The 19,297-nt window shown below is 42.5% G+C and overlaps 1 protein-coding gene across 1 annotated transcript; it reads left to right on the plus strand.

Moving 5' to 3' along the window:
• The first annotated feature begins 4,041 nt into the window (after positions 1-4,041).
• Positions 4,042-18,675, plus strand: glis3 (GLIS family zinc finger 3). Its single transcript, XM_031558371.1, has 9 exons — positions 4,042-4,317; positions 4,842-5,982; positions 12,028-12,189; positions 12,415-12,525; positions 13,853-13,994; positions 14,285-14,393; positions 16,706-16,836; positions 17,241-17,420; positions 18,215-18,675. The coding sequence occupies exons 1-9, from the start codon at positions 4,118-4,120 to the stop codon at positions 18,346-18,348; spliced, it is 2,310 nt and encodes a 769-aa protein (XP_031414231.1). The 5' UTR covers positions 4,042-4,117; the 3' UTR covers positions 18,349-18,675.
• The last annotated feature ends 622 nt before the right edge of the window (positions 18,676-19,297 follow it).

A 19,297-nucleotide genomic window follows, 5' to 3' on the forward strand; every position in this document is an offset into this window, starting at 1 on the left:
GTACAAACACTCGAATTGCTGGTAGAAAGCCTAAAAGCAGTCTGAGGCTCAGCTAATAGTAAGGAGAAAGATGACGGATGGCAAAAGACATCGCAGGTACACAATAAACATTTGCACAGGAACAAAATATATGACTGACGTACCATGATGTGTAAATAATCATGTGAAAAAAAAACCTGGTACGAGTTTTTAGCTGGATCTTTACAGGGGGTGCGATGATAAAGGTAGGCTAATAAGCATAACTACGTCTTCTATCATACATCTCATAGTCATAGTCATTAGGGTTCACTATCCTTGCATCAAAGGTAACCTGATATTCGAGCAGCGTCAAACACTGCCCTGTGGAAACCAGCTGGTTGATATATTACTTTAGCTGGTTTCAGCTGATCTAAGACGGTATGACCAGCTAAACCATCAAAAATCATGCGACCACATACCTTTTAGTTGGTCAACCATCATAACCACCTTCAAATAGTACAGCTGGGTTTTTTTAACAGTTGTTGACGTAGTTGCCATGAAAAAAAACGAAAATTGACCTTTAGGTTTTCAAAAAGTCACTTCAAACGATGGGTATGTGTATAATTCATGAGTAGCTTACTACCACTCTCAGATAAATGTATGCTCACTGCTTTTGGGGAAGTATTTCACTGGTCGTAAAAATTATCTTCAATGACAGTGATTATTTGTTGCGCTTCAAGTAGTACTACACGCGTGCGCGCACAGAGTTGACAGTAGATTGAACTTCAGGACCTTACAAAGTTAATCATTCCTTATTTACGGTCTTGTTTCTACTGCAAATGCCAAATATTCTTCATGAAAATTCCAAAAACGTGAACTTAGACTGACCCAGAATTACATCATCACAATTAAGTGCAGCAAGCTAAAGGGTAACCAATGTACGCCCCTGGAGACGATTACCACTACGCTCAACTAGATGCGTGGTGCTCTTCATAAATTGAATAGCTACGAACAAAGTTGAATACCAACACTGCTAAAGGACTGTATGAAGCGCCGTTGACAAGGCAATGATTGGGATCAATATTGTTGGGGTTCACTACGAGTTTGGATTGTAAACTTTGAAGACAGCAAGAGTGCGAATGTGATGGGTCACGACAGAGTTCTGAAAAGACTTCAGGTATGTTGCCTGGAAATCTTACAGTAGCCTACAACGGGCTTACTCACGGATTTGACTAGAAAACGTTTTACAAATTACGATTTTGTAATATTTCCTGTGCTACATCACATTTTTTTCGATAATAAATTGTGTGGATATCTACGAATAGTTTGGTCTACTTCATATATGTATCCAGCGTCTCATCTGATAATCACTGTCTGTTTTTTTTTGCAATTTATATACTTAACTATAATCTCGTTATATGATTTGAAGATTGTGGTACATAAGCCTGTTATCTTTGTTGATATCAGACAGTTGAAGCCCATGGGTAAATAAATAGCTGAATGGATGCATTTCGTATGCATCACTTTCTCAACTGCTGCACTGTTACACTTTTGACCACTTTTGAAAGACATTCATTCTTCTCATCTGTCTGGTCAGCTCCAGAAAGGGACGTCACTCTAAGCAGCCCAGTTGTGAAAGACATGAACGGGAAAGCATGCAACCTTATGGTGTCCCCCAACAATGTTCCCCACTCCTTGGGTGCACTCACTGGTCAACAGGTGACCCCCAGCCGGGTGCAGAGTCGCCACTCATGTTCAAGCGCTCTCCGCCTCCCCTCTTGCACAGTCGGGGGAGTCCAGTCTCAAACACTGGGAGGTCCGGTCCTGTTCCCCAGTCTCAGTCTTCGCAGGCAGGTGCTCACTCACGGGAAAAGTCATGACATCTTCAGCCTTCCGCAATCGTCGTGGCAACAGGCATCATCCCTGTCTTTCCCACCTGCGACCTCCAGCTCAAAACAGGGAGCCAGAGCCCATTGTGGAGAGAGTGGAAGTAAAGGTGAGAGATTGGGGCATTTTTTATTTTTCTCTGAGAAGCAGTCATAAAACTTTTCATGCTTAGTCATCCATGTCAATATGCTTGTACTTAATATAATGATGGAATTGCAACAAGCAGCGCATCAACAGTATCCACTAAATCCATGTACACATCAACCGCAAGCACACTTTGTTTTGCTTGTGCATTTTCCAACAGATTAGCTTTTCTATGTCTGTCGTCAAAATATGCTTTAAAGAGCAATTTGTTGGTCCCTTTAGCTGCACAAACTAATAAAGCTCTGGCTATAAGGACTGATGGAATTGTTATGACATTCGAGGTGAGACTCCATCAGAGACAAAGGCATTGGTAATAGGGAAAGAGACTGTTGTCTGCCAGCATTACCATATTTCTCAGCTCAGTAGACCGGAACAGGAAACATGATGGTGTCTGTGAAGTGAAGACCGTTCTGAAAGTCCTGTTAATCATTACCCACTCATCTTGCTTGGCCACTTCTGAGATACACAGACCCACACAGATCAACACCACGAGTCATTTCACTAAAGTGACCTCTCTCTGACCCCTTCCCAACCATATCAATTTGTACACAAAATCAACCTTGTTAAAAGAGCCAATTGACCCATGTAGGTTTTGCATGAGCTCCAATTTGCTGATTAATTTAAAGATCACAAGTGCAGCCGTAAACGAGTGGAGACTCAGGGAGGTTTTAGAGCCTTGCATGGCTTCTTCTGCCAAAATCAGAGAGCAGCTGATTTACATAGAAGGCTTCATACTTCACTTCCCCTCAATGATGTCTAACAGCCCACACTATGTCTTCTCCCTCAACTCTCTCATTTTTTTTTATTTTTTTTTTACAGTCAACCAAGCAGAAAGGCGGCACCTAAATTAGCCATTGAGATAGAAGAGTGAAAAGAAAAAACTCATTAGTAAGGAACAGAACAGAAAGTGTCTCTAAGCCATTTCTTGCTTTATAAAGGAAAATACCCATATACAAACACATTTGATATTCACAACCTTCTTTAATTCTACTGCATTTTCAGTTGAATGCACTAGCAGATAATGGCATCTGTCTGTAAACATTGCATTAAGACCTACTGCACACATAACATACACACATATGTTTATATATGTATATATAAATCTTAATGAAATGTTTACAGACAGATACCATTATCTGCTAGTGCATTCAGCTGAAAATGCACATATGTTATGTGTTATAAGTATATATATATACTCACACAGTCACACATGCAGATCTCTAATACAGACATGCAGATCTCTCCTACAAACAAATGTGAGGTGTGGCTATTAGAAAACAAGACTGTTATTATGAGTATATATATGAGTTATACAAGGATACAGAGTTTTCTTCGTTACAATTTAATTAAAGAATGTGTCTCATTATTTAATAGCCACGCTTTGTATATTCTCTCTCTCTCTCTCTCTCTCTCTCTATCTCTATCTATCTCTCTCTCACACACATAAACACAAACAAACACACACACACACACACACACACACACACACACACACACACACACACAAACACAAACACACAAATCATTATTTCCTTCTTTTCTAATTTGCAATGCAATGGCCAACCCCGTGCCAGGCAGCTGATCTGAGCTTAATTGTTTGTATTTTCCTGAGAAATTAGAAATGAGTCTTAAAGATGGTTTAGAGAAATGGAGCAACTGAAGGAGGAAGGTTAGTCATTAACCTGGTGTTGAAAAAATGGCAAGGAGGGTATTTTTCTAACTTGTTCTATATCCTTAATCATTAAGCCCAGTAACTACTCCGCCATTTTGATACAGTTATTTTGATTTCACAGTACTGTGAAGTTCTCAAAGTTGGACCAATACTCCCTCAATCTCTGGTCTGTTTGCAGAGAAAGGAAGTTATCACACTATAAAAAGCACAGGTCAGGTCAGGGAATACACATTATGCATGAAGACAGACTGAAAGCTATGATATATTCGGCATTATTTTTGACGGGGTGAATAGTTGGTGTTGCCTGACCATGAAAAAGTTTTGTATTCAGTGTAAGAAACATAGAAACCATTTGAGTAGCAATGCAAGAAATATCTGCTGGTAAATTGCTGCTCTGCAGTGCCGGGAAAACACTTTTCATGTATTTCAGCTCTACTTCAACTTGTACTGCACAAAATGTACTTCCTCCTCTCTGTCCTAGGTTATTTGCCACAGGGGAACAACAACAAACAGCCCACTAATATAAACCTGCAGGTGACCAATAATACTATGGTCGTTCAGAGCCTGGGGCTCCCTACACATCAGCCTGACAACTGCACTGGCCCCTCAGTTTTCTCCCATTCTGTTGGCCTGGTTGTGCCCTTCACGGATACCAGGTAAATGTCACCTAGAGATAGAACAGAAGAGATTACAACACAGTTTAATGTTTGGTTTAGGATCGTGAAGTAGAAGGTAAAACTATCTTGGTAGGAGATGGAAGAAAAACATTGGTGGTTTCTTATTTTGTGTTTGTTAGCCTTGAACATTTGTATTGCATTAAAGGTCAGTGTGGCATGTGTGGTAAAAACAAAAGTATGTCATGGAGTGGTTCACATTGTCATTGTTTTTGAGAATTTTAGCTCTCTTTGATCAGAATAACACAGGCACTAGAGAACATAGAATGTTTTATTAACAGTTCAAAACATTGAAAAAGGAAATGAATGATTTGAATCACAGTAAAGTTAAATCTTAATAACATTATTAGTATATAGATATACAAATTAGGATTTTGACAGAAGAGGTTGACAACAGCTCTACCAATTGTATAATGCATGGGAGCATAATGAAAAAGGTTGGAGAAGCTTAAAACATACCATAGTCACCCCATAACCTCTACCGTTTACTATCTCTGCCCTGATAGGTCTTTACTGTCAAGGGAATCTCTTGCTTCCACCACCCTCAGCATTCCTGACACTCAGTCCATTCGGAGCAGCCGGCAGGACTGGCCATACGGATACAGAGTGCTCCCCCCTCTGTGTTCCCAGCAGTGCTATAATCCGATCGGCGAGGAGGGCACAGAGGCACTCAGCCTCCCGCCCGGCACTGCCATGTCCGGGGCGACCAGCATCTCCAACTCGGCTTCTTTGCCCGCGTATCTGTTTGGCGGGGGCGATGGCCCAGGCTCGGGGCTGTCTGCCCGCTCCAAGAAGAGGGCGCTGTCTATGTCGCCGCTCTCGGACAGCATCGGCCTCGACCTAAACTCCATCATCCGCACTTCGCCCACCTCTCTGGTGGCGTACATCAACGGCTCGCGGATCTCGCCGGCCTCCCACCCGGCGCTGTCGCCCCAGCAGCCCGAGGTGTATGGGCACTTCCTAGGGGTGAAGGGCCGCTGTATCCCCAGTCCCAAAGTCGGCCCCGCGCTAGCGGTGACTGTAACCACAGACAGCCACCCTAATCCTGAGTGTGCACGGATGCAGAGGCTAGAGCAGACGGGCTCCCTGGAAGGCCAACTGGCCAACATGGCGGTGGGTCAACAGCAGCTGCCCATCACACGTCTCTCCATGGCGAGGGGCGTGGATGGGCAGGGCAGCGCAGATGACTGTGTGCATCGGTCTTTACAGCTACAACTAGAGCTGTCTACTATTATCACTGCTCCCACTCCTCCGCGAGGCCCTCCTCCACCCTACCACTCCTACAAGCACATACCCGTCCTGGGGCATTCTCACGAACCCGAGGTCCCCTTGGGTCTTCCTGGCGAGGGTAGCATTAGCCCCAGCAGCCTTCCCAAGGCTTCATGCCCCATACTGGAAGATGAAGATGGGGAACTGGAAGATTTCAGCGGGGGCTACTGCTGCCGCTGGGTGGACTGTAGCGCCATCTATAGCCAGCGGGAGGATATGGTGAAACACATCGAGAAGCTTCACGTGGACCAGCGCAAGGGAGAGGATTTCACCTGCTACTGGGCAGGATGCCCGCGCAGACGGAAGCCTTTCAACGCTCGCTACAAGCTGCTCATCCACATGAGGGTTCACTCCGGGGAGAAGCCCAACAAGTGCACGGTATATGTCATGAAAAATATGTCAGACAGTGTTTTTACATTTTTCAGAAAACATCCTTTTTCACGGTTTTGCCCCTTGTCAAGTTCCAGTGATGTGGTAGGTCTGTTACAGTGATGACCAGCATATCTCCCCTGTTAAATATTGAGTCATGATACCTGATAGCAATTGGTCAGTCTTCAATGTTTTGCCTAGTACAAAAGCAGTGTGTAAGTACACGATAACAACCGTATCTATCTATCTATCATATCATAACAGTAAAGTTCACTTCTATGAACTTGAAGTTCATACTTGACTGCATGACAGTTAGTATATGGCGGATATGGATATGGCAGTTAGTTGTGGCAGTGTCTGTATTATAATCTATGTTGAAAGGATGAACAAGTCCTTCTACCATCTAATGATTCATTAGGCAGAATGAAAGATCAGAGTTTGTCAAGCTGTGTGAATTAGACCGGGGCATTCAGTTTTATTAACTGCAAGAGCCCTTGCCTTTGAGCGCCATCAAGCTTGTAAGGCCACCGAGAGGGGCGAATTGAATGACACTGATAATGCTAAGGACACAAGTAGGAAACGTATTAATCTCTCTGCCTGCTTTTATCCAGGGTCAAGTAAGGGATATGAATTCAGCCTTGAGGGGTTGGGCTCCTCTTAACTCTGGCCATCGACTAGCCTAATTAGGCAGCAGTCTGGGGGTAATTGACATTGGACTTTTTTTCACGCGGTTATGTAGTTATGAAATCAGCACAGCCTGCACAGAAGAGCTGGCAGGCGAACGGCTCACTTCCTGCTGTGAGGCTCTCTCCCTGTTGAGTGCGCTCTCAGCAGCCAAGCCTTGGTTAGTCCAAGAGTTAGAGCTTTGGACATGATGCGATACGTCTCAACACAAAACCAAAGCAGTGGTGGAGGGAATGGAGTGAAACCACAGCTGGAGTTCACTTTAAGTGTTCTTGAGTAGGTTAGAGCCTGCGTAAAGAACAAGACAACTTTTTAAAGCCACTGGAAAGCCATTAGCCACTGCAGTGATGTAATTTCACCCACAGCCAGTCCAGACATTTGAACCAGACGGGCAGCAGGTGTGCCCTTTTGCCCTCCACTTAGCCGAGGTCCAACTGGGCAAAACACCTGGTTCAGATGAATGAGGTGTGGGTGATTTTGCATCCCTCCTCTTGTCTCACCCGCCATGTCAATCATTAATGGTGCGCATACCCGCGGGGCGACCTTTTGCTCCAAACACTCACTTATTACTCAAAACCAGAACTGGTGTCCATGGTAACCAGAGACGCAGGATACTTTCAGGCCACATGTAACTCTAGACCAAAAGGCTAAAGACAAAACACAGAATCCTCAAGAAAAAGACCAAAAAAAGGCTTCCTTAACGGAAATGCTCAGTGTAAGGTTTTCTGTCCAATGAGGTAAGGTTCTCTGACCAAGACTGTTACAGTCATTTTTACAGTCATAGGGTGTGACTGACAGCAGCACACAGAGAAGAATGGCAAACATACACACACGCCGTTCAATCATAATTAAACAGATCCCATTACACACTCCATTGTCTTTGAGTTGCACTGAACATGTCATGACATGTCTAACCTTGCTCATTCCATGTTCACAGGGCAAACTACTCTCTCTTTCCTGTTTGCAAAAAGCAAGGTTAAATAAGCATTTAGGTCTCCTGTTGACTTTAACACACCATGATGTAGCACAAAGGCAATCTAGTTAAATATCATATGATATCAACCAGACAGGTAATATTAAAAAGAACCGGTTATTTGAATTAGAATTGTAAATTAATCAGGTCTGTAATACCCTGCAAGTTCCATAAAACCACTGAAAATATACTCGATCTACTAATTCCTTCTCCCTCCTTGATCATATTGTAACTCACAGCAGTAGACTGAGATACGTTTGTTTTACAATACAGAACTTGTGTGGTCAAATCATGTTGAATTTCAATGGGCTGTGATTTCATGCTTTTTTAGTAACATTGTTGGGTATTCCGTGTAAAGAAATAGAACAGAAAATCTAGTCTGCTTTCTGGCACTTGGTCTTGGATAAATAGCCCCTTGAGTCGAACAAAATGACAGGAAAGAGGCTGGCTTTTCTACACTGGCTGAATGTACCATTAATTATGGTGGACTGACATCTCTACCCCAGTGACTGTGGAGACTTCCAACCACTTACTTCCATTGTTTAATACTGGTTTCAGAAAGTAGAAAAGGCACTTAGGATTGAATACGGTTATTGTGCTCTTTCTACTCTCAAATATACCCTTTTATCAAAGAAGAGTTCCTTAGTCTTGGTTAGAACCATTAAAGACTTTCAGAAGATTTTTTTGTGAAATCTTTTTGGGACTATTTAGGGTATCAATTTATAGAAGTTTTCAGTTCTACAGAACCACCAAAGTGCTTGTCATAGGGGAACCTTCTCTTTATGACCCATTGGATTGGGACCCAAGTGGCACTTTTTTTTCTTTTTTGATGTTATGGCTCATCGGGTGTTGAACTCTAAGGGTTCCTAGTCTACAGGGATACGCTGTCAAACTTTTACACAAATGCCTTTTCGATGCTTAAAAAGACCATGTTTTATAAGGAATGTTTGCAGCATTGGGCACCCTCTGTTGGCAGAAAAAATTGTTCATGGTCAAAACTGGTTCGGCGCTCCTTAAGAAATTATCATCAAAAGGCATCCGTGAAGAACCCTTCATTGCATGCTGCTGTTTAGAACCTTCAAGGGTTCCTCTGTGGAAGATGAAACCCACATAAATGGTTCGTTCTGGACTGCATGTTGTTGTCTAGGTCACATGGTCAGTGTAAAATGCTCTTATCCTCTTACTCTCCAAACCCTGATGGAGATCCGTCTCCTGTCTCTCTCATTGGCTGGGCCCCACTCTGTGCGCTCCCACAGGGAAGCTGGCTCAGGCTCCTCTAGCTGCAGCTTCTATATAATGAGGGCAATGTTAATCTCAACTCTGATGTGCCTGATTTGACGAGGGGTGGTGTGGTTGTGTGAATCTGCCTCACTGACTAAACTCACAGAGATCGTTTAGACTGAACTAATTCAGTTAGTTCACTCCTCTATGAAAAGCTTGAAATTCTATCCTTGCCAGCACTGTTAAAATGCTGGGTTGTGTATATCCTGTCTTCCAGGATTTTAGCGGGCTTTATTGAACTGAGCGGGATTTTTTTTCCCTTTTTAAACAATTGTTTTCATGAAAGGGTCCTCTTTCTGCAGATAAAGATAGTTTGGTTGGTTTGTTTAATTGGATGATACATTTAGTCAACTTTAAAAAGAAAGAAAAAAAACATGATTCATTTGCCTAATATCACAGTTGTATTCTTCCCATCACAACAGAGACCATTCCATGGCAACGGTGAGTAATATAAGCCTCACATACATATCAAAGATAAATATAACATTTTACTAGCCAAGTGTCAAAGTCATGCATGGAGATAAAACCATATAACAGAAAGTAGAGGAGATGGACAGAAATGCTTGGTTTTGAGTGGAGTAACAGCATAATATGGAATAACGGGAGGGGAGGGCAGAGTTTGGGTGGTTTACAAGACTGCCCATGCATTTGTTGATGACTGTGTGTGGTGTGTTTTTTTAAGAGATAAACATTGTTAGAGCTGGGGCTCATGGGAGATTGAGAGGGATGTATTTGGAAAAGTTAGACAGTTTTGTATTTTTGGGGGTGTGTGGGGGGTTGAGAGTAGTGTTTGTGGACTGGTGCAGTTGAGGGTAGAAGAGGTGTGTTTAGAGAAGTGCTGCCAGGCTTGAGACTGCTGGCACGGCCCTGCCACCCTCACCACCGCCCGTCGGGGATGTGGCCGTTTGCCTGGCCTGTCAGTTCCTGGTGGCGTGATGGCATGGAGCCGCGCGCTGGAACCCACGTCTCCGCCTATTCAGTCACGCTTGTCTGAGCAGCGACCAGCAGGAGGGGAGGCGGGGGGGGTGCAGGCTTTATTTAATAACGTCTCATCTGAAAAGCTTTCCTCTGGACAGCCATCGCTGCGTGTCCCCTGGCCTCTTCTGTGCCACTGGCACACCGTTGCTGTCTGAAGCCGTGTGTGTGTGTGTGTGTGTGTGTGTGTGTGTGTTGTCCTGCCTCCTTCTCTTGTGCCCCAAGGCAAAAGCCTTATTGCTCCTGTTCCCTTTTCTCCAGGCATGTGTTCTCCTGACTCTTAGAGGACACCTCTGATTGTTTGGGGGATGATTTACAACACTAATGATCGAATGGTGATCAAAAGAGACCAGGGGTAATAATTTTAGACCTCAATGGCTGCTGTCAGGGGCCTAAGGGCTCACGTGGAAGGGATGATTGGAAACAAATTGAGCTCTGAGTAGCGTAAAACAGACTGGACCAAGAGACTCTGAACACTGCTACTGGAGGGATTTAGTAAGATGAAATACACATTCAGAGGCTGAGGTCAATTTCAAAGTATTGCTTTTTAAGTCAAAGAGGTGTTTAGAGCAGCTGTCTTGAAAGCAGTTTGAAAAGAAAGCAGTTTGAAAAGGCAGCACTGATTTTGTGACTTCCCTCTGAAGTTTTGCTACCCCCTTTTAATAAACAACTGTTTACTTTGGGCTCTCTGAGTAGGCAGCAGGTGAAGAGAATAAATAGAAAGCGCAAATGAATGGCAATGGCACTGAATAAGGGCCCAGTGCGAAAGGGAGCTCCATGAATTGTTGCTATGTTGTATTTTTGATGGAGCAACTGACTGAATAAATAAATACACCCGTGTGTGAATGTAAATGCAAATAGTACATGAGGATGAATCAATGGCTGTCACAATAGTTCATCTCCAGCATTAAATCTTGAAAAAATAAGTAGGTTAGCATCAGTCCCAGCATTTAGCTTCCACTGTGGTACAGATGACCTGACTGACCCTGGTTGGTGCTACAGAGATGTCTTCAATGGGCCACCCTCACACACAAACCTGTTTAAAGCTTCCGTTCAAAAGGACCAAACAAAGAGGAGAAAAAACCCCACAGCTGACCTAGATGTGTTCTTCACTGCCCTGTGCAATTTTCACATAACCGCAAATTACGTTATTCTTTATAATTGTGATCAAACAATTATATGCTAATCATCATTTCCGTGGTAGTTTTCTTCCTCTTAAAAAAAGAGGTCATGGGTTTACGCTGCTCTGAGCACTGCCTAAGGCTTGAATGTCTCCATAGCGGAGTTATTCTTCAGTGGAATGCTGATGGTGTAGAGAGGACAAAGGGCTTAAGCGTGGGCAGACGCCATTTAATGACTCACATACTTTAGGGCTGATGTCATTGAAGTAAGAAGTTAATACGTAAAATAGAACCACTTTCTTCAACAGACTTAGAATTAAAGTTCAGACTTTGGAGACAACAGCGGGGAAATGACTATGTTTGTTTGTGACCTCACACAGTCATGCTCACAGCCATGGTTGGTCAATATTTATATGACCTTTATGAAAACTACTAGATTATTTACATGACCCTGTGAATCTGTTATGTGTGTAACATATGTTCTGATATGATACATTTGATTTGATTATGTTATGTTTTCCACTCTATAAAAATAGAAACGTCTTAAATCTTACATGCCAGTGTAGATTGAATTAGCACCTTGACATGCAGGTGTGCTGATGTGTAGTGTGCCTTTGTGTTCGCCTTGTAAAGTAAACACTGTCCCCTGCTGGCTTCTCTCACCTATGGCAGGTCCAGCCTGTGTCATTGACTGTCCTACTGTCGTTGATATAGTTACTGTATTTAATGACCTCTCAGTCTCGTTTGAATCCATAGAAGTGTTCGCCTGTGTGTGTGTCGTGTGCATCTGGAGTACATTTAGACCACATTGTTCTTTTTGCAGACAGTAGGATATATGTGTATGTAACCTAACAGATGTGCCTGTTACGTTACAATGGAATATTGGAATAACAGTGGTAAGGGAAAGTATAATTAATATACAAATCTGTACTACAAAACTGCTTGAAATTATGCTTTCTGGTCATCATCAGCTGCTGTTTTGTGTGTGTGTGTGTGTGTGTGTGTGTGTGTGTGGTCCAGTTTGAGGGCTGTCAGAAGGCCTTCTCCCGTCTGGAGAACCTGAAGATTCATCTGCGCAGCCACACAGGTGAGAAGCCCTACGTGTGCCAACACTCCGGTTGCTACAAGGCCTTCAGTAACTCCAGCGACCGCGCCAAACACCAGCGCACCCACCTCGACACCGTGAGTGCCCCCCTCCAGCATTCATTTGTACCCACACGTGCCTAGAGAAAGGTGGTAGGACTTCATGGCCTATACACTTCATCAGCAAGACAGACATTCATTCACATTCTTATGATTTACATCTTGTGTTTCTCTGCTAGCAGAACATGGCTGTGCCAACAACAGGTATCCGCTAATTGATGAAATGTAATTGTCATGCTGGTCTTCTGGTTGTTTGTGTGACAGAAGCCGTATGCATGCCAGGTGCAGGGTTGCCTGAAGCGCTATACAGACCCAAGCTCTCTACGCAAGCATGTGAAGTCACACTCCACCAAGGAACAGCAGGCTAGGAAAAAGGTCTGTGGCAAACTCAGACAATTGATGACATTCACCATCAGAGACTGTTTGACAGTGCGTAAACAGTCTTTGTGTCCCTATGTCCGGACTATGACAAAATTAAGATATGTAAATGGAATGTGGAATTAAACTATACATAGAGTCAGTACAGAGCACCTCCTATCTATTTAGTTTAAATACATATTCCATGAGAAGGTTTCTATATTCGGGCTGTTGCATTTGTAGCATATAGGATATAATTAAACAAGACATCTTTATTTACCATATGCCAGAATAACTGTCATTCACTGTCAAACTGTCAAATAAAAACTAATTTCATGATGTTCATGTTATATTCTGTAATTTTCTCTGAAGGCGTGTGCCGGTTTACACAGACACGCGATATAAATGACACGCGTTCTGCATAGCGCAGGAGTTTGCACAGATGCAAACCTGGAACTTGTTAACTGTCGTGTGTAGGTGCGATGCTCATTAACACATGAACACAAAAAGGTCACGTCACCATAGTTACAGCAAGTAAAGGTAAACTGTTTCTAAAAAAGAAGAAAAGAAAAATGAGAAGAAATGTGATTCTAATGCACACATTCTGTGACACAAAGTGCATCAGGCTCTGTCGAAAAATTCTGGAATGTTCTTGCCAAGCCACTGAGAGTCACTTGACAAGCTCAAGATGTGTGATTTCTGTTGCACAAGACTCTTGTTAATGTCGTGGTGGTGGTGGGCTTAAACAGGCTTAAGGCTATGTATTGGCAAACAACCTTGATTTGTACATAAGATATTCATTAATGTGGCCTAAGGAAACAATTTGGATGGAACCATTAATGCTTCACTATTCAAATTGTTCTTCCATCATTTATAACAGCCAAATGCTACCTCTGAGATAAAGCAGGTCTCCCAGAACAGTTACTGTCTCAAAAGACGTACAACCACTGTCTAAAGATCAACAAATCTTGAGACAGGGGGCGACAGTGGTACAGGAGGTAGAGGAGTTGTAAGTGTCCTTGAGCAAGACAATAAACCCCTAACTGCTCCTGATGTATAAATGCAAAAATTACTTGTAAGTCGCTTTGGATAAAAGCGTCTGCTAAATGACTAAATGAAATGAAATGAACAAATCCCTAAATTGAGTCTATCAACTTTACCTCCAAATGATTCAGAGATGCATTTTACTTACTTTACTAACTTTACTTGTACATGTCTGGTGGTTAGTAGGATACGGTTCCTCTTACCCTGTTATACGTTTTTATATAATTGTATAGCGTATTTGTTACTCTGTATTCTTACAATTCATTGTGTTTTCTTTCTTTTTATGTTGTTTATCACATAGTTAAGACAAAGCACAGATTTGGGACAGGATGCACTGTCAGGATGCTTGACAATCCAGCCTCTACAAGCTTGCCTCTCCCCCATGGATATGATTGACGGCAGGCTGTGCCAATCCCCTGACCCACCAAAGGACTTGTACTCTGGTAAACAACTGTTGTGTCAGTCATAGCTTTTCTATGCTATTCAGAAGGGTGTAATGACAGCCCACAATCCATTGCCATGACTATAAATAGAACTTATTTTATGCTTTACTCTAAATAGTGTACATATTTATGAATGAAACATTTTTCAGGTGTCATGTAGCTAAGGTTCACCATAAAAACAGGAGGGAGTGTTTATTGTCTAAGTGGAACAGAGTCTGAACGGGTGTGGCGAGACCACAGCTTGAGTGTTTTTCTCTAATACCAAGCGTTTGACTGCTGCGGTGCCATAGGTGTGTTCTCACCCAACCAGTCCTGCAGCAACGCATCTGCTCCACTATCTGGCCCAGCCCAGAACAGCCCACGCCTGCCTGTCCTGTCCCCTCTTCACGACTCCTGCAGGTACTGTGCCCGGCCCACACCACCAGAGTTTGCACATGGCAACTGGCTGCTGAGTTTGCATTAATTGGGCTATACTGGTTTACTGGCTTAATAACTGTAAGCGTAGCTTATTACTTTTTCGTGTATTCATTAATGAACGATATACATATTAAACTCAACACATATTGACGATGCAGTCTTCCACATGCAACATACAAAGTAACAAGCAGTGTTGCTTGATTTTTTTCTGTGAACTACAAACAGTGCTTGTGCAGAAAATGGCTTTTCTGCTGTTGATCGGATGAATCGATTATTAATTACCCAACAGAAAACATACTTCTGAGTAGTATAGTGCTCTGAGTGCTATGACTGATATGCAGCTACTTGTAAAATCACAGAATTTTCCTGAGGTCGAACAAGTATAAGACATTTGAACACCAGCCATTAGTTATTTCATTTCCTGGTCTTGGCTGCTGCAGGATAATAACAGCACTTCCTGATTGCCCTAATAGCCACCACTGTTGCCGCACTCGTTCACCTCTGCCAGTGAGAGAGATTTAAAGTAGCTTGAGTGCAGGGCTGTATAAAAAAACTGCATGTAAAAAAAGTTTGATTCCTGAGAGTTCATTGTGATCTAAAGTGTAACCACAATTTGAAACGAAAATGTCCCCATTTTCTGGGAATCCGGGAATGAAATGATGCACAACTTTAAAAGAACCCGTTACAAGCCACACTACTCAAGTCGCAGAGGGGGAAAAAAAAACAAGGTGGTTGATTGGTATCTGACACATCTTGAAGGACAATTGAAACGTATGCACACAATTACATCTGTTCATGCGCATCTACTTTAAATTCCCTAGGGGTTCACAGCAGCACAATGTGTTGCTATGACTGATTTCAAACCTCCTACTCTCCTTTCCCTTGTGCTCTGATCTGAAACAATTAGGCGCTTAAAAACATTGGTTGTCATGGCTTTATGGCAGTAAAGCTCATAGTTGGAATAATCTGATTTAAAATAAAGCACCATTTTTCTCGCCTTTGAAAAGGAGCCCAATGGGCTTTTGTGAGCCTTTAAGAATCAGCTGTGACAAAAAAAAAAAAAACATTGAGGGAAGGGGCAAAGGAGCTGTGGTTTTGTACAGTTTTTTGGATGCAACACTACAACACCGTTTCAGCGTCTGCCCGTATAAACACATTCGTTCATCGGTGCGCTTCAAAGGCAGTGAAAAAGGGAGAGGGCCATTTCTGTACTGACGGAGCCAGATGCTGTGAACCACTTGCTGGTGGTAATTGTTTGAGTACCAGCAGTAGGCGAAGCATTCACAACAGGGTCCCAAGGACACAATTGGCTGGAGAAAACAGGCCTTGCGCTGCCTCATTGGGCCTAAGGAGTCTGCATTAACAGATGCTATAGACACCAAGCGTAGTGACTGAGGAATTCAATAAGTGAATCATGGGGGGTGATCTGTTTTTTCATGTCTGAAGAAAGAGGATTGGTGTAATTACTTCTGTAGATGTGAAATCAATTGTGAAGCCCCATAGCCATTTTTATCTAGGTTTTTTTTTGTACTCTAAAAGAGGACCCCATGGATTTTGGACCACCACAATTCTCACCCCATGCAGATCCCACCATTCTACAGAGCAGTTGAATCACCACAGTGGTTTCTTTACTTACAATAACAGAATATAAGTAAATACAAAATACATACAAAATATCAATAACATGGATTAACCTAAAAAGATCCTCATTTTAGATGTATAAATACAAATCTTGAGTTGCGCTATCAGAATAATTGTGAACACAGACTCAGAAAATGTCAGAAAATCATGCAAATACATTTAATTCAACGTACCATTATGTTTTAAATCGCTTGTCTTTATACCATCTGGTTTTGCTTTAAGGTCCCATTTCAGCAGATGTGACTTGGTTTCCCTCTTAAATATCAAAACAACTGCATTAGTGCAGCCTGGCATGATCGCATAGGAATGACCTGTAAATCAGTGGGCCTTGTGGCTTATTATACAATTTGTTGTTTCCTAAAATGATCTATTAAAAGATAGTTTAAAGGATTTGAACTACCATCATTGTTGTTTTTAGTTATTTAGTTGCCCTATATAAAAACATAAACAAACTTGAATGCAAATTGTTATCTTCAATGGGCAATTAGCTGTGGATCAAGAATGCAAAAGGCATATTTAATGAGATGATCACACTACTGCACCAGTAGCTACATGTATTACATGGAGCGAACGAGTGAAATAAAAAAGTAATAAAAGTAAACTAAATGTATGTAAACTAAAGACATTTATGTGGCCTTTGATCATCTGAACAGATTTGCGGCCCCTTCACCTCATCACCTGTCCGCTCCCCATCCACCCTGTGGCACAGGTGCCCTCCAGAGGACCAGTCGAACTCAGTCTCACCTGGCTCCTCCTGACACTCACCTCCATGCTCACCTGCAAGGTGACTCCTGTTTACCACACTTTTTTATTGACAGAAACAAACGGGTGCAAAGACAATACGGAGGGGCCAAACGTGCCGCTGCTCCTCCTAAGCTTGCTTTCGTTGATAAAAACACTATTCTTTCAAATGCTTGGATTCGTCAATTTTGAACACTTGAAGTCATGCTGCAGGTCTTAGTCATGATCCACCCTAAGGCAGGCCATCTGAGAAAAGCCCCCTGCTGTGTGATGAATGAATCATGCCGTTTCCCAGTCGCCGGAGCAGCAGGTGTTTATTAAAGGACAGTCAGAGAACACCCCACCAGGGTCTAGCTCTTTTCCCAGAAGACTGAATAATCTATGCAGTGCCTCAGAAATATTCACACGTCCCGATGATGAGTGCATTTTTATCTTCCCAATACCCAGGTTTCTCCAGCCATATCCATATGGCGTGTGCGCCATCATATGATGACTCACCTCAGATCACAGGGCCGGCCACGGCCTGTTCCATCATGCAGACCCCAGCATTTGAGGATGTCCTGCCTGCCCCCACCACCTCCCAATCCGATCTGGACTTGGTGCACAGAGCCCTGTCAGGGATCACAGGTAAGCCAATGCCTTCTTTACGGTAGATGTCTCATCAGAAACAAATGCAGTCGCCAGGAACTTTGTGATTTATCAGATATGTGTGTTGACTAATTTGTGAAATTAGGAGTGATAGATGTTCTCCATTTGCCTCCAAATATGTTTTTAGACTGACACAGAAGGAAACTAATATGCTATTTTGTGTCCAAGCCTAAATGTTATCTTGTCACCTGACCATTAGATTTTTTTCATGCACTTTTCATATCGAAAAATACTGTCTCAAGATAAAAAAAAATCTGCTAAACTAAATATAGCAGGCATAATGTCATCACAGACGTAAATGCAATTGCACTGTGTGTATTTGGTGGTACACTTATGAGGTGCCAGCTTTTGGCTAGCACAGGTATTAGGGTAATTTAAAACAGAACAGATGGAAAGGCGGAATGGGTCTGAGAGGTAGCGAGGAATAGGCAGATGACAGACTGTAATAGACTCTTGTTTTGCTCGATCACACATTTCCATTGAGAGAGGGAAAAAAAAGATTGGTCTTATGAAAAACTCATTTTGGAATCCAGGACGAAACACAGCTCAGGTACACAATAATGTTTATTTACTTTGTCAGAAATAGATGAGACAATAGCTGTTTCAACTATTCAACATAAGCTCCAAGACCAAAACGATGTGTTGCATGCTAAGGCTATCCGTGAGCAGTAACACAGATACGGCATGGAATTTTGGAACTGCTGAAGATGATCAGGTTGCTTAGACAAAATGATAAACCAAATACTATCTGTGCTTCTTGTGTGTGTTGCCAGTATATGACATCCAAGGTGAGTCTCAGGACTTCCTTATAGACCCTGGACTGCAGGTATCAGATGGCAGCTACCTACACATCGGTGGCATGGAGCGCTGTCCCAGCCAACTGTCCTGTATCTACACTGAGGGATGACATTTCCACTCTAAAACCGTGGATCTGTGACCTGATGAGCCACGAGAGAGTATTAGCATCACAACTTAACCGAACCTTTAATATCTTCTGATTAACAGTTTAGATAGACTGAGGTCTTTATGTTGATGTACAGCTCTGAATCCATTTTGTATGTAATTTTTTTTAAGCTACTGGGAAATAACAGAATGTCCAGCCTACATTGGAAACATTATTTAGCTTGTTGCACATGGTTTCTTTTAACTCTAATAACCTGGTACTAACGACCACAGAGTGCCTTTTAAACAACCTATGTCACGATTATGCCTTGATATAAATCTATTTGAATCTGTAAAACAAAAGTTGTGCTGTTTTTATTTCATATGTATGCATGTATGCAGGTATGTATGTATGCATTTTTGTCTGTGATGACTGTCATCTCTGAGCATGAGGGGATCTACTGGTCTTGGTGGGGTAATAGACTGACTTCTGGATGCACAGGTAAGCGCTCCCAGGCCCTATACGCCTATGCCATAAGCAGCCTTCGAAAGTGAATGGCTGAATTTCTGGAGAGATACTCCAACCCTGTGTTGTTTACAGGTGAGGGGTCAGTGTGGCTGTGGCACTGAGTCCGGCCCCTACCTTAACTCTCAGTAGACTCATCCATCCATTGAGACATGACCAGCATGCTCTCTGAGAGTATCATACACAGTAACATGCGTTGGAGGGACAGAGTACAATTATCTGTGCAGCTAGCTAATTTACAGTTTATGTAGGTGGAATATGTGAGACATACCTCTTTTAAGCTGTTAAGCATAGGTTGCATGTGGACTCACGGCTACTCTGTTCAACATTTCCCTATGCACTGACCGGAATGTTTTATAACTCTAATGGTGTGTTCTATTGGGCTAGCAGTAAAATGTAAGACTACAATGTTAATAACAGCCTAATTTCTAACATTTGCCATTCATAG

This window comes from Clupea harengus, chromosome 21 (assembly GCF_900700415.2).
Source record: "Clupea harengus chromosome 21, Ch_v2.0.2, whole genome shotgun sequence".
In the NCBI taxonomy this organism is placed as follows: Eukaryota; Metazoa; Chordata; class Actinopteri; order Clupeiformes; family Clupeidae; genus Clupea; species Clupea harengus.